Genomic DNA, 22,395 nt, shown 5'->3' on the forward strand with positions numbered 1-22,395 from the left:
TATTCTCAAATAGTTATAAAGTTCTGAAACAGTGTTAGTTTTTTGTGTCTTTTCCAAGCATCTAATTATGAATCATAGAAGACTGTGCATCAAAGATGGGCTTAACCTTGTTAATTACTAAAAAAGTGCTTGAACTGTTGGACGCTCAAGTTTTTATCAATGCCTTGATGGTTGCTTACATGGTGTCTCCGGCTCATGGTAGAGCCTTTCATTTTGTCAGTCCTTAAAATCTTGTCCAAGTCATGTGACTGGAGTTTAGGTGATGAGACAGATGTTTCTTCAAAATCCCTCCACGGTTACAATGTGTTAATGGATCACCGTCTTTACACCTTTTTTGGGGGCTGAGACGTGTGCGGGCGATGCTTTTAGGAGGGTGTAAATCACGAGTGTTACAAGGTACCGCTGGAGTCCACTGGAAATAATAGCCCGAGCTTCGAGGAGGTCCTGGTTCTCTCACCGAGAGTGAGTCGTATTTCTTTGGGGGCGGTTTGCAGGAATACTGTAGGAAAAAAAAATCTGTTGATGAAAATGTAACTTCATGACAAGGAGCCTCAGTTCTGATCGTCTTTGTGTGCGTTTGTTCCAGATTTATGACGCTGAGGGGACGTTACAGCACTTTATCGACGGCAACGATCCAAGCAAGTCCAGCTGGATGAGGTACATCCGATGTGCACGGCACTGTGGTGAGCAGAACATGATGGTGGTCCAGTACAGGTGAGAATTTCCTTCCTAGTCCTTCTATGACTCTCACTTTGAATCAACAGACATGTATTTTTCCTGTATAAGGAAGTGATTAAAGTTCACCGAAATTCATTTTCTACTCAGCCTAATGTTAACCAAGGGTTGGCATTATTTTCAGAGTAATCTGTTCCTTTTTAGAGTTAAAGACAAAAATGTATGTTCATGCTAATGTAGCGACTGGAGCTCAGTTGTCTTCGTCTTCATCTTCGTCCAGAAACACCAACATAAAAACATCCAAATACCTCCATACTGCTCCTCTGTAACGTCCCTCTTGTATTGTAGCCTTGATAAGAGGATTTGTTGCGAAAAAACCTTAAACAATTCTATATTTTAAGGTTGTTTTTTTGGTGAACGCTGCTAGGCTAGCTGCTAGGCTAGCTGCTAGGCTAGCTGCTAGACCAACACTAAGAAAATATTACGAGCGTTTGCAGTGTAGACAGTAATTTTGGTTAAACTATCACTTTAAGTAAATACTTCAAATGTTGTCAAACGTAACAAAAGACTGTCAATAATGACTTTTACGTCTCATGGCTGCTTTACAGTTGTTTTCCCCTCAGCACAGAAGAAACAAACAAACATGTTTCAGTTGTTATTAGTTGTATTCAGAGACTTCTGGTCCTTTGTTTCGGTTTACTAGTGGCGACACTCAACTCTACAAGTTGTGATACTAGGTTGACAAGAAAAAAAGTGTTATTTTTAACAAAAATGACAAAAATACTTGATCTAATGGTCACAAAATAATACACAAACCTTTTTTAAGGTTTTAAACTGGCATCAATGCTTGATATCTTATCTCTTTTTGAAAACTAAAATACTTTGTACATTCCTATTTGTTTGTTTTTCAACTAAAGAAAATTGCCTCAATTACTTCATCAATTTTCGTTCTCTCTCTCTGTATATAGTCCAGGATGTTAGATTCCGGAAAGTTTTCTGAATTGTGTTAATTGAGTTTTGACTAAGGGTAGTTGCACTTTGAACCATTTACTTCCATTGAATCGAACTGTATTCAGACACTATTATTTTGAGGCTAAATTTTGTGTCAGACCTGTCACTGCCCTAAGAGCTGATATATTATCACGAAATCCTCAATAAACATTAGAAAAGCACTTTATTAAGATATTGTCATGGAAAGCCATTTTCAGAACAGTGAATATTTGTAACCGCATAGTAGCATAGTATTACTAAAAAGTCTTTATTTGAAAATCTCATTTTATTTTATTGATAGATATACATTGTACATAAAAGTTCAAACAAACCCATGTAGCCCAAATGATCATATATGTTGATGACACCTTTTGTTACTTTTAACACATCCTTGAACATTTTATTCAGCGACTAAGTGCATTGTGGGAGTTCTAACCCGATATCTTTTCACGATGCGTTGTTGTTCAGGAGGCAACAGATCCTCCACCAATGTGAACTGAACCCCTCACAAGATGGTACAGTCCTTCTGTGTGGTTTTCCTCACATGCTCATCGACCCAGTATTCCAATTCTTCGTTATGTTGTTTCTTCATAAGTTCAAAATCCACATCCTCTGGGGAATTAAAAACTGTCAACTTGTTGATTTCTTCCTCCTGTTTTCTCTGGAGTTGTTTGTAGTCCTTCTTATAAGACTTCTTCATGCACAGCTGTTGGATCAGGATGTCTCTGCTCCTCTGTTGCTTCTCCCTCAGGTCCTCCACCTCCCTGCCATGCCTCACCATCAGACTCAGGAAGTCGGAACTGTACCTGCTCCTGAAATTGTTCATCTCCTCCGCCTGCTTCCTGGCTTGCTGGTGGTTTGACTTTCTCAGTTCTTGCACTTCCTTTTCAAAGTTCTCTTGCATCGTCTTTAAGATTTTCGCTTCCTTGTCCCCGGGTCGCTGTTGACTCATTTCCGGATCCCTTCTGGTTTCTTCCATGACCGCCTCAGACTTCTCCACCACTTGTTTGTGTTCTTTTTTCAACTTTTCAATGGTGGCTTTCATTAATTCATCGTGTTTTCTTTTGAGGTCATTCTCCTTTCTTGCAATGTCCTCTTCTTTCTCCCGAAGAATGCTGTTCATTTCTTCCTGGATTGCCTCCTCGGCCTCTTTGAATATCCTGGAGATGTACCAGTTTCCCCTGTTTTCCTCCACCAGCAGCTCAACCTTTCTGACTAGCTGCCGGACCTGATCCCGGTTCTTCTGGTCTTTGTTATCCATGACGTGGTATCGTCCTCCGCACTCCGCCACGAGGTTTTTGATGTGACCGTCACGATCTTCTTCTATGCATTGTTCGATCGTCTGGCCTTCCGCGAGTTCGTCCCCTCGGGTGAAGACGACGATGGTGAAGTCCTTGGCGTTTTCTCCGAAAAACATCTTCAGCAAGCTGACGGTGTCCTGCTCCTCTTTTGTGAAGCGATCGATTCGCAGCACCAAGAGAAAGACGTGCGGCCCGGGGGCCAGGAAGGTGACGCATCTCACAAGCTCACGTTGAACGTCTTTGTTGGACCTGTTTGGATCGAACAGGCCGGGGGTGTCCACCACCGCGATCTGACGCCCGTCGATGGTCACCTCGGCTTTTTGGCACTCTGCTGTTACCGACTGCATTCCCGCCTTCGCTATGAATTCTTTCCTTTCCAAGATGGTGTTGGCAGTGGCACTCTTTCCAGCACCAGTCTTTCCTATCAACGCCATCCTGAACATACTTGCCATGCTCTTCCCACGAGGTCTGATCATCTTTTCCTTTTTAAACCCTTCTGGTCTCTCGGCTTTCATCCTTTTTATGATGTTCAAAAGCTCAAGGGTCTGTTGCTCGTCCGCTAGGTTGAGGGTGGCATGTCTGTCCTTGAAGCTCTGGGAGAGCTCCTTGATTTCTTCTTTGGCCTGCATATATATCTGAACACTTGGATCTGAGGGAGATAATTCAGTGAAGAACAGAATCATCGTGAAGTCATGTGTTGCTCTTTGCTGGAGTATCTTCAGCTCCTCCTTGTTCTCGTCGGTCAGGGTGCCCAGAGGAAGGACCAGGACGAAAGCGTTGACGCCCTCCGGGAACTGCGAAACACACTGTAGCATCTCTTTCGTCACTTCATTGGAAGACTTGCTGTGGGTGGGCGGCAGCTCCGCCAGAGAAACCCTGTGTCCCCACAGCTCGCCTTCGTATCTAACGCTCGCTTTAAGAGGTTTGTCCATCTCAACAAGGTTGGCAGCCACGGCGGACTTCCCGGCTTGGAATCCTCCGCACAGTATCAGGTTCAGCGAGGGCTTGGAAGGTGGCTCCAGAATGTCTTCTTCTTCCCTGAAATTTAGCGACTGTCCTTTGTTTCTGCTGACAAACATCTCTACTTTCTCCATCAGCGGCTGAAGTTGAGTTAGGGCGAAATCTTTATCGTTGAAGTTGACCGTGTGTTGCTTGTCACCACATTCTTGGAGGAGCTGGTCCACGAACGGGTTTCCTCCTCGGTATTTTTCCGTCATGATGATCATGGTGCAGCTCGAGGCCTCTGGCCCCAAAAGTCCCCAAATGAACCTGACGGTGCGACTGTTGTCTCCTGTGAAGTCCGAAGGCGTCACCAACAGCAGCAAGATGTTGGGGCCCGGCGAGCATTGGGCGACGCACTTCTTGATTTCGTGTTTCAGTTTTTCCTTTGGCAGGCTGTAGACGTCCTTCATTTTCACCACAGATAGCGGGATTTTCTCCCACTCGCTGCGCAGGACGGCCTTCTTGGTCATACTCTGTGAAACCTCTCTCTGCCCTCTGATGAATGCGCACAGAAGAGTTTGCTCCTGTTGACTTTTTCCAAATACAACGATCCTAATTTCGGACGCTGCGAGGGGAAAAAACAGAGAAAAAAAGCGTCATTATCAAGTGATCAGGGCGTTTTAATTCAAGGTGCAATGCATTCCCAGTATTAATCCAGGCTTCATAGTCCAGACCTCATGATTTGGGAATACTTCCCAGGCTTGCTGAGTTAAGTTGTCACTTTATCGTGTCAACCAGAAATTCCAAAGAAAAAACATCTCGGCTTTGTTAGATTCAAATTATTATACACTATACGTATACGCCATACTTAAATGAATGCTAAAAGATAATCAAAGTATAAAGTATAAATTACTCGCTTCATCTAAGAGCTTAAACGTTTGAATACACATTCACAATCAACATTCCACTCCAGACTGATTCACACTGTTTCAAGACAAGCTCGGATCAGAGTTAGAGACACGACACCGGTTATTTAAAACATCTGGTTATCTGCAAATCACACCTCAAATCGTAGATCAAAGAACGAAGCAAGACACATCCGGGAAAGGGGGGCTAAAAGACGGAAACCCCCACCCGAGAACATTTGAATGATTAGATTACAAGGAAACAAATTAGGAATTTCTCTCAATGGGGGATCGGGACACAGGGAACTTGAAAGGACCATTTGGCCGTAAAAGGACGACCCCCTGGGCGGGAAATTTGCCTTAAATATAGCGATGTTTCTACAGATCGGGGCCTTTTCTCCCCGGACTATTGACCTGTACAGTCGCCGGGACAAAGTGCGTCCGGTCGCGATCGTGAAGCTTCTATTTTGTTTGACTTGGAGCGACGAATAAACGACCCGTGACACACTCTGATTGTCCACCTTTCTCCATGAAGCTAAGCATAAGAACCGGAACTGGAAGTGACGTCGTGTCGGAGCGACCGGAACGGCTCCGTGTTTTGATCGTTTTAACTTGTTTGATTAGCATGGTTCTTTTTCTTTCCAACTCTTGACCACAAGGTAATGGTTGGAATGTGAAATCGTATGACTTATGTAGAGCATTGAATTCTCAAAACCCTTCATTTCAATCCTATATTTTATTTAATTCCTAGACGCAAGAACTAACTTCCCTTTCCTGATGTCGAAGGCTCGGACTCTATCTCAATGTCATCGACTCATACTGGCTTTTTTCTTTTCACTATGTCCAGTCATGTCCCAAGTACGGCCCTTAAAGTGATAGTTCACCCAAAATTCAAATTTCACTAATTTCTACTCCCTCTCATCAAATAAGGGTTGCTATTATTTTCAGAGTAATGTTTTTTTTTTCTTTAGATTTAAAGGCATACATGTAAATTTCAATAAAGCTAATGATGCTCAATTTGTCGTCGTCTTCATCTTTGTCCAAAAAGACACTAAAAAACAACTAAATACTGCTCATCTGTAATGTCCCTCTTGTATTGAAGCTTCAGCATGAGGAATTAGCCTCAAAGAAAGAAACAACCTATATTCTATAGTATATTTTGTTGTTAGCCGAAGCTAATATGCAATGCTAACCTTGTAATGTGTTTCAATGACGGTAAACTTGTAGCTTAAACTGAGAGACTTGAAGCTTCTGCTACAAACAAACTTAAAATATAGACTTGTTTAATTTTTTCTAATGTCGAGGCTTCAATGCAATAGGGATTTGGATGTTTTTAAGTTTGTCTTTTTGGACGAAGACAAGTGAGCTCCAGTCGCTACATTAGCATGAACATACATTTTTGTCTTTAACTTTAAAAAGGAACAGATTATTCTGAAAATGATCCCAACCCTGAGTCGACATGAGGGTGAGTAGAAAATGAGTGAAGTTTTTGGGTGAACTATCACTTGCCCCCCGTCCTGTACTTTTAAATAAACTAATATATGATAAGATTTAACTTTTAAAATGTCGAACAGGCTTTGAAAGTTGAATGAAAAACGAATAAGTCTCAATGCAATTTATAAAAACTGGAAATTCCTCGAAATTATTTTTTCATTTTGATTTGTGCTTGATGATGTTTTGAGCTTCTGAAAGAGTTCCCTCTTGGTTTGATGTTCACACTCGACACCTGCTCGATTTAACATCTTAGAAAAAGGTTTAAACACCCAGTCGTAGAACTACAAGTTCTGGAAAAGTCAGTATTAAATCCTGTCGGCAGCAAAACGGTTGTCAATAATAATAAAAGCAAGGTTTAATAGAATCCATTTCTATTAAACCTGGTTCATTTAAAGATGTTAAATCTTGCGTTAAGAATATTTGAACGTAATCAATACAAACAATGATGACTGATCTATTGTTAATAGGACACCATTCTATTGATAAACAGATCAATTAGTTTTTGTATATTGTACCATTTTATTTGATCTCTTTACAATATCTTTGATCTTTATCCGGTGGAAAGTTCCATGTTTATTGTTGACATAACAAGAGATTTTGAGATACATGATACATTAAACTTCTGGACTTTATTGTGAAGACATTAGAGACAGTTTATTTGAAATAGTTAGATTGTGTTTATGTGTGTGTGTGTGTGTGTGTGTGTGTGTGCGTGTGTGTGTGTGCGTGTGTGTGTGTGTGTGCGTGTGTTTTGGACTCACTCCGAGTTGCTGAAGTTTGTGCCATGGTTCACCAGCAGGGGGACAGAGAGGACACGCTGTAATTCAAAGTAGAAATACAGTAAACAATAATTTCCACTGAAGGAAATACATTTTTCTGGTTTAGTTTCCCGTAAACCCTCAGATTAGAACTTCCTCTTGAAAGTCCCGTCAGGTTACTTTACTGTTACTGTCGCCTGCGTGCAGGTATGTTGTAGGTTTGGTTTTTTTATTTGACATTGATTTGACAAGATTCCATCTGCACATACCTGAAGTAGTCGACCGACTGGATTATGATTAAATACATTTTCATGAAGTTTGTTAAAGTTCTTTTGTCTTTTTTTCTACTTTTAGTTCTAAGTTCTTGCTTCATAAAATATACTGGAAGAAATTCAAAGGTCTTTTATTCGCATATTTTTCTGTGATTCGTATTAAATCAAATGTATATAAAGACGACATAATATTATTAAAAAACAAATATATATACACACTTTTTCAATTTAGTTGACTTGTTGCTAATTCAGTATATTTTTTCTAAATATATTTCCCTCTTATTTCTCTCGGCCCCTCGAGAGTCAACAGTCACTGTATCTTATGTCACCCCTGAAAGTTTCTGACTCGGTGAAGAAGCATGGCTGAATATTCTGTCTAGTTCTGTTTTCATTTTCAAGTCGGACCGAACGATAAAACGGCAATAATCTATTATTGCGAAATGATCTTTTCCTGGATAAACAGGATTTCATGGTAGTTATATTTAAACAATTCCCCCCAAACTTATTCTGACAGAACATAAGAGTCTGCTACAATGGAGGCACATTCCGTGTTGCATGACACGTTGCATGATGTGTCAGATCCTTGTTACTCTCTTATGAAGAGGTTTTCCAGATGTTTTTGAAATATATCACTAAAAACACTTTAGTCTCAGTTACATGTCAGCACCGACATGCAAGTGGGATTATTATCAAGTTTTATGTTATATAGATTTTATTCAAATATCCTCGTAATTAAAAAACTGTGCACAGAAATTGTCCATATGATGAACATTATTTTAATTTGATTTAGATTTACTCAAATAACCAAGTAAAAAACTCAAGTTCATGGCGGACAGATCTGTTGTCAAGTTGAGAATCTTGTCCGACTCGAACGCCTTCTACAGAAATGTGAAGTTCTCCCTCAATTTAGACTCTTTAGACTGCAGTTTCCTCGGACATGACTCAAAGATATTGTTTGTTTGAATGAAATGAACGTGGGACTTACCTTCAGAAGACGTGCAGCAGGTGTGACAGTCTCATGCGACGATGGCTTTAAAGAAACCCCTGCAGCAGTGACGCCTGAAACACACCTGTTTCTTTCACAAATGACTCAGTGTGTCGGGAACAGGTGGAGCGATCACTGCATTCCATGTGATTGAGCCGTAAATATGGGAACCTTTTACTTTCACTTTGTTGTTCTTTTTATAATATAAACTTTAATCGAAGTGCGAATCAGAATAAGAAATAATTCCAATATGAGAAACAATTGAGTTTTATTCTGTGTCCACAAAAAAAGAAGCAATAAAGCTTCTTTAATTTTTACATGAACTTGTGATTGCTATTGTGAAATGTGATTGTCTTGTTAGATTCAACAATGTTAGGAGTTAAATCAGGGAAGATTTGAGCAGTTTGTGTAACATTTTCTGAAGGAAGAATCAACGAGGCGTCCGTTACGAAGGACTTCAGCTCATTTTTATTTGAACTGTTACTGTCAGGTATCCATGTCGATCAGCACTTAATGGACCAAACACTAGATGATAAAATACAAACGTAATGCTGTGGGGGAAAATATACATGAAGTATGTATTAAATAAAAGTTTAAAGTAAAGTGAATTAAATAGATACTAATGACAAAAGCAGATAGAAATATATCTATCATTTCCTGTTTTGACCCAACATCGTTTGTCTACTAACAAACTAAACACAAACAAACAGATTTAACTCTGTTTATGCTCTTTTTTTCTTGCTGTTGTGTTGTCGTCTTCTTGGGCGGTTGGTTTCTTAAGAGCAGATTTTCCGGTATATCAGCGACTCCTGGAAACCGTCTGAGTACAAACCATAGTTACCATTTGTTCCTTTTGAACTGAGCCGTCTTTACACATTTTGATGCATGAATCAGTGACTGCAAAGTCTTCTCAATATATCTCGTAGTGCCACACAAAATATAGATTATTAAGCCCACCGAGTCATCTTAAGTGTTTCACACACAAGTATCGTGTCTCTATTATACTCATCGTATATATTAATCCTGGGGCCTCATGTATTAAGGGGTTATACGCACAAAATACGTGCTGAGCCACCTTTTACGTCAAAGTACATATGTATCAATACTGAAAAGAGCGGTAAAAAGTTTCTATTTCCTGCATGGTCTGTAGGTGGCGTACGTCCTGATCAGCTGCTCAGATGCACGTCAGCTTCACTCGTCACGTTGAGATGTTCACATCAGATTACAGTTACATTAATGATAAATATTGATCATAAATGAACACACAGCTGTTGTAGTTGCACGAGTGGATATTAAATTAACATCGATCATTTTATAATGAATATTTTAATCTGCTATTTTACACTATTCAGAAAAAAGAGCTTGTTTTTCTAATGCAACAAAGAAAATGATTGACGTCTGATGCTTTAAGTCAAGACGATCAGATCATCTTCATCATCAATACTCAGCACTTTAAGTCACTGATTTACAGTTTTATTCTTGTTAAACTCATTTTGAGACGTTTCAAACAAGCCCCTGATCGTCTGGAAATAAAGTATAAGCGTTAATAACTGTGTATACAAAATATAAACATTTACACCGGAGCTCGTCTGCACTATGAAAAGTGCCTAAATTCGTGTCGTACATCCGAATATTTTTGCGCAGCGCCATCTTCTGGATTTCAGTTTCCGGACAAATTGAGTAGAAGATCCACGAACTTCTTAGTACATGTGGCGCCTGTTGCTTGAAGAGGGGAAGTGGGACGGAATACTGATGTGTGTGACATTATTCAGGCACATATTGCTGGACTTATTTATCTTCATAAAGCAAAGCAACAACAACAGCAAAGCAACAACTCTCCCACGGACTATTTCATGAATCACTACATAGAGGGAGCGAGGGTGGAGAGAAGATATTCTAACAAATTGAGTGAAACAGTAGGTGTTACCTGCAAAAAGAAAAAAAATCAATTGAAAGACTGGGTATAACAAACTTTATTCATCATCACATAATAAAAACAATACATCAAAATAATGTGTTTGTTGTACCGTTGATAGGAAAGTGCTGAGCTAAAAAAAAGATGATCATATTTACCGACCACGAACAGCTCTGTGCTTCAGAAACAACTCTGTTCTTCATTCTCACTTATATACAAGTAAAACTCGTGACTTTAAATCTCATCTGATTCCTACTCTGTGTTTAAGTAAAAGCGTTAAGTCAGATTCATAACCATACAAGCACAAATATTGCTCGCTGAAAATATAAACGGCAGTTTATTGACTTGTGTTTTGTTAACAAGAGTCTGTTGTGACGTTTGAATCCACATCAAGTCATCAGACGCTGGAAGCTCACGGTGACGTTCACAGCACCAGTCGCTGGTCACCTCCCCGTCTACAATATAACGCAACGAGTGTTCGTGCTGGTGCTAATGTAGTCCATGATCAAGGCGTTGTTATCCTCCTCATGTTTCTTCAGGACCTCTTTGATATGATTGCTGATGTCGTCAAAGTTTTGGGAATTCCGTTGCCTCTTGAAGCCTTCGATTTCCTCCTCCTGCCTCTGTTCCAGCCTTTTGTACCTTTTTTCGAAGTTCTTGTTCTTGCACAGCTGCTTCACTAAGAAGTCTGTTTGTTTCCATTGCTTCTGTTTGATGTCGTTCATTTGTTTCGTGTACTTTTCTTTCTCTCTGCGCACATCTTGATCATATTTTTCCCGAAACTCGCCACATTCATGTGCTTCTCTCTTGGCCTCCGCATTGTGTCTTCTTTGCATTTGTTCCATTAGCTCCTGGTGTTTTCTTTCTATTTCCCTCAAATCTCTTTGTAAGCGCCTTATTCTGTCGGTGTCCTCTTGTCGTTTCGTCTCGTACCGTTCTAGCTTCTCTTCATATGTTTTGGACAATTCATCAATCTCCTCCTCGTCCTGTTTATCTGCCTGATCCTGTTTTTCCCACCACTCTCTCCTGCCCTGATCCAGTCTGTCCTGGTGTCTATCCCACTCCTCTCTGGTCTGTTTCAATGACATGAACCGACCACCTGGCATAGACCCGTCTTCACATCTCTGGAGTTCCATCGACAGCGCCCGCATTTTTCGCTTAAACGATCCTCTTTGCTTCATTTCCTTTTCCCTAATTTCTCTGTTTTCTGCTTCCCTCATTTTGTTCTGCTGCTCTATCTTCTTCCTCTCTTTCTCTATCTTGTCCCTCGTATCCAACATTTTTCGGGCGCTTTCTTCATGTTCGACTTCGATTTTCTGAATGAGTTCCTTGATGCTTCTTCTCTTGACTCCCATTTCCTCGATGTGTGGATCTAGTTCTAGTGTCTCTTCTGCTTCCACTTCCTCTTCCTCGCTGTCACCTTCTGCCTCGTAGCAGCTTCCGCCGTTTTCTCTCACCATGGTCTCAACTTTGTCCAGCAGCTCGTAGACCTGATCGCGATTCTTCTTGTCCTTGTTGTTCATGACGTGATACCGTCCTCCACATTGACTGATCAGTTTTCGTAGGACCCCTGAACGTTCTTCTTCGATGCACTCTTCAATGGTCATGTCTTCTAGCTGGTCACCTCGAGTGAACACCACGATGCTGAAGGCCTGAGCCCTCTGACCAAAAATGAAGTTGAGTAGTTCTATGGTTTTTTTTTCCTCTTCTGTCAAGCGACCTATGGCCAGAACCACTATGAAAGCGTGTGGCCCCGGGTGCGAATATTTGACAGATTTAAGGATCTCTGCGTGCATTTGTTCCTCACTAAAGTGTGTGTCGTACAAGCCGGGGGTGTCGATGACGACCACTTGTCGCCCGTTCACGACCGCTCTAGCTTCTTGGCAGTGTTCGCTTACTGACCCAAAACTTGAGCCGGATTTGAAACATGCTTCACCCAAAATATTGTTTGCCGTGGAACTCTTTCCACTGCCGGTTTTCCCAACCAACACAAGCCGAAGACTGTTGTCGCCGCTCTGGGATTCAGGCCCGCAGGACCCCCTGCAACACTGGACTTCACTTGCACTGGACTGAGCTTCATTGTTAGGGATTCTGTTCCCCATCATTCCCTGCTTTCTTAGAGGAATCCCTTCGCTTCTCGCTCTGACTTTGAGACTGCACCTGATGCTATTTGTCGTCTTCTTTCTACCTTTAAACGAGATAAAAGCTCCCCTCTGAAACGAGCGCTCGGGTTCAAACATACTCTCCGTGAAGCCCAGAGGACTTCCCGCCTGCATCGTCTCCACGGACTGCAGGACTTCTGCGACTTGCTCTCGTCTCTTGGTGTTGAGGAGGACTTGCCTTCCCCCGCATCGCCGCACGATCTTCTGGTAGACGGCGTTCTCCTTGAGGAACATCCGAACGTCCTCCGTGACGTCAGACTTGACGGTGATCACGGGGAGGATGAAACGCTCGGCTCGATCGCCGAATGCGGCGAGTATGGCTTTAAATTCGCTCGTGTCCTGTTCGGAGAGTCTTTCCAAAGCCATCACCAGCAGGAACGCATGGGCCCCCTTATGGCCACAGAGGGAGATGCTGTCAACAGACTTCTGTTTAGCGATGTCCTGTCTTCTTCCATGTAAGCTGTCCAGCTCTGCCAGGGTCACCAGTTGTCCGAACATTTCCTGCTTTTCAATGAAAAACATTGCATCTTCGGGTAGATCGACTCTTTCTCCAACCATCGCCTGAATCACCGAGGCCCTGGTGGTTCTGGTCCTCCCACACAAAATAATGTTCGAGACCGGTTTTTTCAACCCATTGTTCTGGCATTTAAATGTGAGATGTCGGCTGCCGTTGTAACTCACGATGCTCGCCATCGTTTCTCTCAGTTCGTCCAGGTTGTTTTCAAAGAAGGACTTGTTGTCCAAGTGAACTGTGTAATGCCTGCCGTCGCACTGGAGCATCAGTTGGTCGATGGCGGGATGCCAAGCGGACCTGGTGCGTCCGGTGATGATGACCATGCAGAAGTTGAAGACGTTTTTTCCGAAGCTCTGGAGATGAAACCGTAGCCTTGTCATGTTGAGCTCCTGGAAGCCCTGAGGGTTGATCAGAATCAACAGTACATTCGGCCCAGGATCACAGTGAGCGACACATTTCTGGATCTCCAGTTGTTTTTCGTGCATGGAGGGGCTGCCGAGGTCGGGGGTTTCCACGCACAGGAACGGCTTTCGCGTCCACCGACCGGTGCCTTGTGGAGAGGTGGAGAAATCTTCACCCCCAGCGATTAGGCTTCCTAATATTCTCTGGTCATTGTTGCTCCCTCCAAACATCGCTACTCGGATTTCACACCCTGGAAGGGAAACAAAACCAGGGATGAATCTCTTGGAGTCAAAAATACATGGACATTTTTTGAAGAAGCGACTCATCCCGGAGGTTTTCTTAATGTATTTTCCCAGTCGACTCAATGTATTCTTAGTTCTTCTGTTTAAGCATCGACCTGTTCTTCTCCTCAACTATGGCCCAGTTCACTCTCCTAATGTCTGAACCTGTTGTTTCTGCACGTCAGCGCCTCGATCAGATAATGGCAGAAAAACAACTTTGACCCACATACTTGATCTCCTCGTCAACATGTGCCGCACATTGTTTAGTTGCCAACTGATCATGACTATGCTTTTAACCCATGAAATGTCAAATCTGCCAAGAACACAACACAAGAGTATTTTATTACTCTTACTATTTAACTGGAGGAACAACTATTAAGTCTTACCGCTTGGTACTGTCGCCATCTTTGTCCTCGGAGTCGTCCGATTGGCCCCTTGAATTTAGGATTGTGTGGTCACGAGCAAACCTGCGAAAGAAAGGGAGTCTTAGACGTGAGCTTTGTAGTGTGATCTCTGCAATTGTCCTCCCGTGACTTGTACTGTTCTCAGGATAATATTCTTTATGTTTGTGTAATGTTGCTTTTCAAGGGCAGCAGCATTCAGTTCAAATCATTGCCCTCATTGTGTCACATCTGTGACTCTTGCATCAACAGAGTCCAACATAGCTGAGGTTCCTTTACTGTTACTCTTGCAGGAAAAAAGCCAACACTTTATGTTGTTAAAAAAAATCTTGTAAAAAGGCAATGCTTTTTTAATTTATTTAGTATTTACTTTTATTTACATTTATATACGTTTATAAATGTACAATAAATATTAAGTTTTTGCTGAGTAAATAAGACAAAACAAAGTTATTTAGCAGTATTTACATCTGCAGAAGTATAAAAAACAAGTTCTTAATCTTACATAAAAGCAACCTTGAAGGTAAAAAGCACTATCGTGCAAATGGTGTCGCTAACAAACCAAACACTAAAAAACAACAACATTGAACCTTTTTTTTAGTCCTGCAATGCATACTGGGATCATGAGTTGACCAGAAATAACAAGCAGCACAAGTAAACTCAGTGTAATGTGTGGACATTCATATTTTCTTTTGGCTCAAGGCTACAGAAAATGTACCAATTTGAATGAATATTTAGCAACAATATAGAATGTTTTTGAGGGTTTGTAAAATGTTAGGTCTAAGCCTTGTGTTATCTCAGGGTCAAGGTGACCCGTTGGCCCCGAAAACAAAATGTGTACAAAAGGATACCTCAAACACTTTTGAGATAACACAAGGGTTAAGATTTTTTTTCTGAAAATAAGGCTAACGTAGAGATCCACTGCTAGTACATTTCAGCAACTAATGAACAGCTTTGGGGTCTTTTAAATGATTAACTATATTTTAAATTTGGCTACAAAAGAATGAGTGAATATTTTTTGCAAGATCAAAATTGTGTTTGTATATATGTTTATTCTTGTATGCAATAATATATATTCTTATTGTGTTTCCTAATATAAGCAATTTAATCAACGTTTTGTCATTTCAATTGGAATTAAAGCTTTTGTTGTTAGTTCTAGATAAAACGTTATTGTGATTTATTTTTTTATTTTTTTTAAATCAAAACGGATCGTCCCAGCATGCAATGCAGGAAAGGCATCTGAGTATTTTTAGGGAAATTTTGCAGTGAATGTCTTAATTTCAAAATTATTATCTTGCAAATAAAAAGTTTTATAATCAACAAAAACAGAGAATTTGTGTTCACAGTTAATTTAATTTGTTGAATCCATTTGAATAGGAATTAAAAATAATTGGTGGATATTATTTTAAAGCAGTCAAGTATAACTGAATGGTTATTAAAAAGGCATTCTGGTGTAAAATATCAGCCGTTTCCTCTCGACATAAAAGGAGTTTAAGAAGTTGTTCGTCCAGATGAAAATATTTTTTCTGATACATTTTTCTTTATATTCACCTTCACTCCAGTACGTTCAGAACGCATTTCTTCTCCGTCTTCAGTTCGGATCGGAACGTGTCCAGCAGACTGTCGGTCTGTCGGTTCAAAAAAGAAATCAGTTATCATCGATCAATATGTGCTTGATCACTGTTTCAGTTCAAACTCCTACATTGTTTTCATAACATTTTAAGAATAATTAAATGTAGGATGTTAAGATTCAAAGCTGTTGTTCTCACACAGCGGCAGAAGAATTCAAAAGCACACGACATTTACACAAACATTGAAATGTGAAAATGATGACAAACCAGAAATCAGGTCGCCTCGAGCTCCAGGAAGATGCTTTGTCTTCTGAGGCAGAAAGATTGTAGTCGAATGAAAGCCTGGTTGTTTTTCTATGGTTTGATTCTCCGCCCATGATGAGATGAACTCGTGGAACTAGTTTGGTGAGGAAGAAAACATGACAACAAAATACTTCCTGGTAGAATCATAATATGTTTTCTTTATGAAAGTTTTCGGGAAAGGTCAGGTCAGTGGAAATCAGAAGAGGTGTGTTTAGGTGAAAAGTACCGAAGTTTTTTGAAGATGGGTGTGACAGAAAGAACAACAATAACATACGTCTTCTTTTTTTTAATTGTATTATTTTCTTTCACAAACATTTCAAAGGGATTTTAACACATACAAAGGAAATATTTCCACAAAAGATGATCTGCGTCAATTGAATCATTATTCGAGATCTAGTCAGTTTCTTTTTTATAATGATGCAAGTTTGTCTGTCCCATGATCCTTTGCGTGAGTTACATGAACTAACTTGGAGCGAATTGTTCTCCGTCGTCCAGGAAAGACTCAGACTAGAGCCAGAGTGGAGACGAGACATGTCTCCACTCTGGCTGAGGAACCTCTGGAGTCAGAGCTGATCAAAAGTGTATTGTTAACGTCCATGAGGCAAGCATAACAAAAATCATCAGCGGCCCGTTTTTCATTTTTTATTATTGCTATAACCCTTGAAAACACAGGCCTGCAGACATCAGAGCAGAGCAATCCTGCATCCTGCTGTCCTGCCTGCACACCCGGCTAGCTGGGCCACCTGCCGGGTCGTTTTTATAACGAGAGTTTTCTGTTGGATGTGTTTGGTTTGTAGGAGAGGCACGCCTGAACACAACAGCGATGATGGAGTCAATGTTCTGTCATCTTACACACACACAAACACACACACACACACACACACACACACACACACACACACACACACACACACACACACACAGAAAATGATGTCTGCTTTTATCCCGGGAGGTCAGTGAGTGCGTTTGATTTAAAGACCTTCCCCTCTTGAGTGTTTTTTTTTTTTTACCACACCCTCCCCTAACACACAAATGCACATGTACCTTCACTACTTTATATACACACAAAACGCACACAAGGATAACATCATAATTAACACATCTAAAAACATTCTCTCCCACACACAGCTCGAAAAGACACACAGTAAATACACAAACAAGTGTGGACTGAATCACATGCACACACACCAACACATTGTTGTGTACTGTTTAAACAGGCTTTTACAAACGCACACGTTTTTGTAACAACACACTTGGACACACACCCAGGGCACCGCACACATGACTCGGTAAGATGAATGGAAAACACACACGCCTTCAGGCCAGTCTGGGATTTGAACCCACGACCTCGTGAGCCCGAGCGGAGTTGCGGAGGAAGAATGATATTTTTGGGCGGACGAGGTGTTTGCGCGGCGGCGCGACTCGTCACCTCACCGGCGGAGAATTTCAGGGGGGCCAGATATATCTCCCACACATCAGCCCCCGGACCAGCAGAACCGTTATCAGAGTCCGGCCCCGAGTTCAGCGTCTGCTATCAACGGCTCATTTCTCCTGGTCGACGGCAGGAGAGTTTCACAAGTCTAAGGTCCGACGTGTAAAATATAAGATTTGTTTTCGGCCCTCGAACCAAGAGTGCTTGAGACCCGGAATAATAGTCCAGTATCTCTACTTTGTGACGACCCAGATCCAGAATATTGAACTTCTGAACGACTTTTTAATGGGATTTAATTCCAGTGAGGTTCTTTCATGGTGTTGATGTTGTTGTTGTGTGTCTTCTCAGGTCGTGCATCTTCTACAGAGCCTGCATGGACATCCCCAGAGGAACCGAGCTGCTCGTCTGGTACAACGACTCCTACACCTCCTTCTTCGGGATCCCGCTCCAGTGCATCGCCCAGGACGAGAACCGTGAGTGGAGCGAAAAATAAGATGCATGGTGGGAAAATGAAAAAAGCTACGATAACAAAGAAAAATGCTGACACAATCCCATCACATAACGGTGCGTAGATGGGGACGCGATACGTATCACGATAGAGGAGCAACGATATGATCTGCGATACTGTAGTAACAAGTATATATTGGTAGTATTGTCGAGTACTTGACTCTGGTGTTGCAGTATTTACAGACCACATGACTCTTTGACGAAGTCGTAACTGCTTTTATTTGTTTTGAAACCAAAATTTGTCCAAACATCAGCGTTAAAAGCTGCTGGAGTCGACTGTATCCTCTCGTCCTCAGTCAGTCGCCAGGATCTCACTGGATTTAGGGGGGAGGGGGGCATCATAACTGCTTCCAATTTGTGGTCGGAAGTTTAATCGCAAGACAAAAATTGGGCAAACGCTGTGAATATTTTAATTCTAATTGTAAATAAAATATTGACTTATTTTAATTTATACACACTTTATTGAAATATTATCCATAAAATACCTCTGACAATAAAATAGGATTTGAAAGTAAAGAGAATAGATGGAAAGCTGTTGAATATCGATACAGTATCTTGAGAAAAAAAATACAAAATCGCAATATTTAAGTGAACCCATATTTTCTTACACCCCTTCTTTTACACATACTAAAAAGTACTATTACTACACCGTTGTTAGTGCTTGGAATACAACTAATACTGTCACGTAAACATCAACCAGAAAAGCTCGTACAGTTAATGACAATAAAAGAAGAAGAAAAAAACACTAAAACTTAACTCTCTCTACTTTAAAAACAAATTCTATCTCAATTACTTTTACTGTAAGACTTGTAACTGGGAGAATAATGATTACCGACTAAACTACTGTAGTGTTGAAGTACAGACATGTTTTAGGTAATTTAAATAAGTCGTTTATAATTAAAATGACTAACTATATGAATGAACAAACACAATAGAAGATTATTAAGCGGTAATAACTGTAATGAAGGCTGTAGTTACAGTTCAACATGCAGCTGTCAATCGAAACAAGCATTTGTTTTTAAATGTATTTACCGGTTTTAGTCTATTTTTCTTCATCTTCTGATAAAAAGGTTGGCAACACAACTTTTACTGTAACAACACACAAGTTACCAAACCGGTTCTTGTGTGTGTCGCGGACCAGAAATGTGACTCACAATTGGATTTGGAAAAACAAAAATATTTCATCGGCTGATGAGTTCAAGACTCCGGTGAGAAGGAGAACCCAGATGGTCTCGGTTACACTTAAAGTACTTTTTCTGTCTCCGTGCGGTCCTGACCCAAACACACACACACACACACACACACACACACACACACACACACACACACACACACACGGACGCAGAGGAAGAACCAGCATCTGCCCTGCAGTGAAATAGTTTGTTCACATCTAAAATTAGACGAAATTTAATTACATTTGTTTTGTTCCGACAGAGAGAAGCAGCTCTGCTCCGAATTACTCTCCTTTAACTTCATCGTGTCCTCGTTATCTTCCGCACACAAACACAAACACGACGTCCAAACATTTTTATTTGACGGCCACAAGGACAGGGGATGTCGGGAAGTCTGGGAGGACGGTCGCCGAACACAGACGTCTAGGGAATTTTCGGATGACACGAAAAGATTAGAAAAAAGCGACCTGCGTCTCTTGATGGGAATCTCAGGTGTTTTTCCGAACACATTGAGTAACAAGACTTTTGTTATCTTCACGGTTGAGGTCGCGGGGGCCGTCCTCGAAGAACCTCCGCCTCCTTCTTGTTCTGGAGTTGAGACGTCTGAACCATCTTTTAACATTTGTTTAGGGATTTTTGCATGTTCTTTTCTGGGTTTTTTAGCAACAAAAACATTATTTGTATTGATCGCGCTAACATTTTAGATACTGTATAATTAAATAACAATAACACAACTGAATAATAACACTGTATAAAAACACAACAACCATTTAAAGAAAATAAATAACAAACAATAAAACACTGAAGACATTGAACTCATCAAACCCACAATGTAAACGTCACTCATCACCATGTTTTCCTTTACTTACCTTCAATATTTTACGTTTTTACCCTTCAGTAATACAACGTTTTGGGTTCCGTTACAAAAAATCCGACGCCCCTGAACGCACCATCGCAACCCCAGCAGGGCCGGGTCTAGGCAGGGGCAAGAGGGGGCCTGGCACAATGCCCCCTCAAGATTTGTGTCTGCCCCCTCATACATGCCTGTCTAGACCCGGCCCTGAACCCCAGCGTCATTGAATGCATCATTAGCGTGTGACAAAGAGAGGCAGAGGAAGTTTAAAGTGATAGTTTCACTCGTTTTTACGCCGTCAGGTTACGAGTCTGACTCGAGAACAAAGAACAGACGTCAGATTAGGTTTAAAATCACAACATTTGACTCAGAACCAGCTCGTTCGCGTTCCACTCCTGAACCATAATACGAAGAGTGTGATCCACTACAAACGTTTTTCCAAAGAATAGAACTCGTTTATCTGGTCCAGGTTTCTGCATCGCCGGCTGCAGGAGCAACAGGACGCGAGGTCTTTGAACGCCTCACTGCAGTAACTCCTCCGCGGTTTAGTCACGCCGCGTTTGACTTACGGTTACGAGCCCCGGTCATAATCGCCTGTAATGATTCGGATGAGACTTTATTGTCTCGGGTATCGATCCAGGGGGTCGGGAGGGTTTTTGGCTCCGGCAGCAGAAGTTTGTTTGGCGATGACGTGAGGAGTCGAGGGCCGGAGTCGTGACTCAAGGAACAAACAAACCACAGAAAGCAGAAGGAACCTTCTGTTCCTTTTCACTTCTATTGAAAGTTGCCTCCAAGATTTTGACTCTAAAACAACATTTTTTTTCTTAATCATGTAAGAGAGTTTTCATGCAATGATCCAAAGTCCTGTCCAGGGTGTCCCAGCCCACTGTGACCCTACGACCCTCAGAACAGCAACAGAGAATGACTTAAGAAAATAATTAGGCTTAAAAACAAATGTGTTTGTGGTATCCATTGTGTTGCATCTGGGTCAAAGTGAACCACCTCCCTGGCTTCCATAAATACATATGCAATAGTGGAGGTCGTTCACCTTAAACAAAATGCAACACAAGGGATACCACAAACCCATTTGTTTTCGGGGCTTTCGGGTCATCTTGACCCTGAGATAACACAAGGGTTAAGTAAGGAACTGCTTTAATTTTGTTGCTTGAATAAGTGAACTTGTACTTGTACAGATAAGATTTAATTTTAATAAATTTTTAATGTTATTTTATTAATTGCGATTTCAAAAAAGACGATACAGGTATTTTTTTATTTTAAAACAGTGAAGAATAATAAGGAAACTATTAAAAAAAGGGCTTTAAAGAAGTATTTTGTACTGCTAAAACAAATGCATTATAAAAAAAATATATATATTCATTAAAACTTATATTCATATATATATATGCACACTTGCAATTATATTCTTCTTCTAAACTGTCAAGAATAATTGTTTTATTCAATAAATAAGGTGAATAAAATATTGATAAATAATGAAATGTATCTATAAAACTGACAAAAAATTCATCTCTTGGACCCGATCCAGCAGTTCATGGACTCGTCCTGCAACAGTTGCGTCACTTCACGCCAAGTGTTCTGTAACCTTCTGTGGTTCATTTGTTCATTTTCTTAGTCCTGCCCCCGAAATCTCTTCTTTCCTGACGTCTTGGCAACAGCAAAAAAAATCTGATTTATCACTGTTACATATGAGGCTGTCGTCACTCGATGTTCTGTAAGATTATACAAGCCGGTGTATCAAGAATGAGGCAGAACCAGAAGAGTCTATCACGGAAAAGTGTCTCAACGGCTGCGGGAGGAGCACCAGGAACACCTGAGCACATGTTCCCATACAAACTTCAAGAGGAAAATTGAAATAACCCCATAAGTTTAAAAAAAAATTGCGGTTTACGAATTGTTTCTGGACTATTTCTTTGAGAAAGAATGAGCAGCTCAGTCGCCCATGAATATTTATATATATATTTTATTTGTGACACCCATAAGTCTCAGGGCAAAACAGAGGGCTAAGATAGAGGGGTGGTATTGGGACGGGTCTCAAATCGTGCACTTCTCTTTACAGTACACTCTAAGCCAGTGAAACACTATTGCCGACACTTGAAACAAGTTATTAAGTTGTGTTTCATTGTGTTATTTTTGTTGTTGTTGTGTTGTTTTGTGGTCAAATGAGTGTTTTCTTCAAGACATATACGCCGGTATCTGCTCTGAAGACGCGCCGTCAGTGACGTAGCTTCCGTTTAGCGTCATTTACTTCACTAAGATGGCGGTCGTTAAGGGTGAAAAGTGTCCATCGAGTGCGACTAGTGCACTAAATTTTAAAGTGTGAGTGCAGAAGTGCGCGATTTCGGACACAGAATTAGTCTCTTGTTCCGCCTGTGAACGTGAAAAGAACTGGAACCTAAAATGATAGTTTTATGCGGAGAGAGTTCACTCTTAATGTTTGCCGTAAAAAAAAAGTCCACAATAAAAAGTTATTGAACTTTTCCAGGTTGAAGTGAATCGTCTCGTCGTGATGAAATAAAAGTCCTGCACGATTCCACCGTTCCGATGA

At 40.9% G+C, this 22,395-nt stretch overlaps 3 protein-coding genes across 3 annotated transcripts in view; 1 reads left to right on the plus strand and 2 right to left on the minus strand.

Moving 5' to 3' along the window:
* prdm6 (PR domain containing 6) overlaps positions 1-22,395 on the plus strand; it is a 57,251-nt gene that overhangs the window by 19,421 nt on the left and 15,435 nt on the right. Inside the window, exons 5-6 of the mRNA XM_087790214.1 lie at positions 587-714; positions 17,649-17,773. Of these exons, the coding sequence (XP_087646340.1) occupies positions 587-714; positions 17,649-17,773 (253 nt within the window). The remainder of the gene's footprint in view (positions 1-586; positions 715-17,648; positions 17,774-22,395) is intronic.
* Positions 1,831-8,418, minus strand: LOC148087630 (GTPase IMAP family member 8-like). Its single transcript, XM_087790206.1, has 3 exons — positions 8,323-8,418; positions 7,069-7,124; positions 1,831-4,533 (listed from the first exon to the last, which is right to left on the minus strand). The coding sequence occupies exons 2-3, from the start codon at positions 7,091-7,093 to the stop codon at positions 2,171-2,173; spliced, it is 2,388 nt and encodes a 795-aa protein (XP_087646332.1). The 5' UTR covers positions 7,094-7,124; positions 8,323-8,418; the 3' UTR covers positions 1,831-2,170.
* Positions 10,278-15,926, minus strand: LOC148087631 (uncharacterized). Its single transcript, XM_087790201.1, has 4 exons — positions 15,833-15,926; positions 15,546-15,622; positions 13,983-14,063; positions 10,278-13,565 (listed from the first exon to the last, which is right to left on the minus strand). The coding sequence occupies exons 3-4, from the start codon at positions 13,999-14,001 to the stop codon at positions 10,693-10,695; spliced, it is 2,892 nt and encodes a 963-aa protein (XP_087646327.1). The 5' UTR covers positions 14,002-14,063; positions 15,546-15,622; positions 15,833-15,926; the 3' UTR covers positions 10,278-10,692.

Source organism: Callionymus lyra, chromosome 1, assembly GCF_982586985.1.
Source record: "Callionymus lyra chromosome 1, fCalLyr1.hap1.1, whole genome shotgun sequence".
NCBI classification, from domain to species: domain Eukaryota; kingdom Metazoa; phylum Chordata; class Actinopteri; order Syngnathiformes; family Callionymidae; genus Callionymus; species Callionymus lyra.

Bases quoted from the DNA above. Each gene is read 5' to 3' on its own strand.
- LOC148087630 (XM_087790206.1), bottom strand. From the start codon at position 7,093: ATGGCACAAACTTCAGCAACTCGGA. The intron at 4,534-7,068 runs GTGAGTCCAAAA...TTCCCCTCGCAG, and splicing joins ACAAACTTCAGCAACTCGGA to CGTCCGAAATTAGGATCGTT.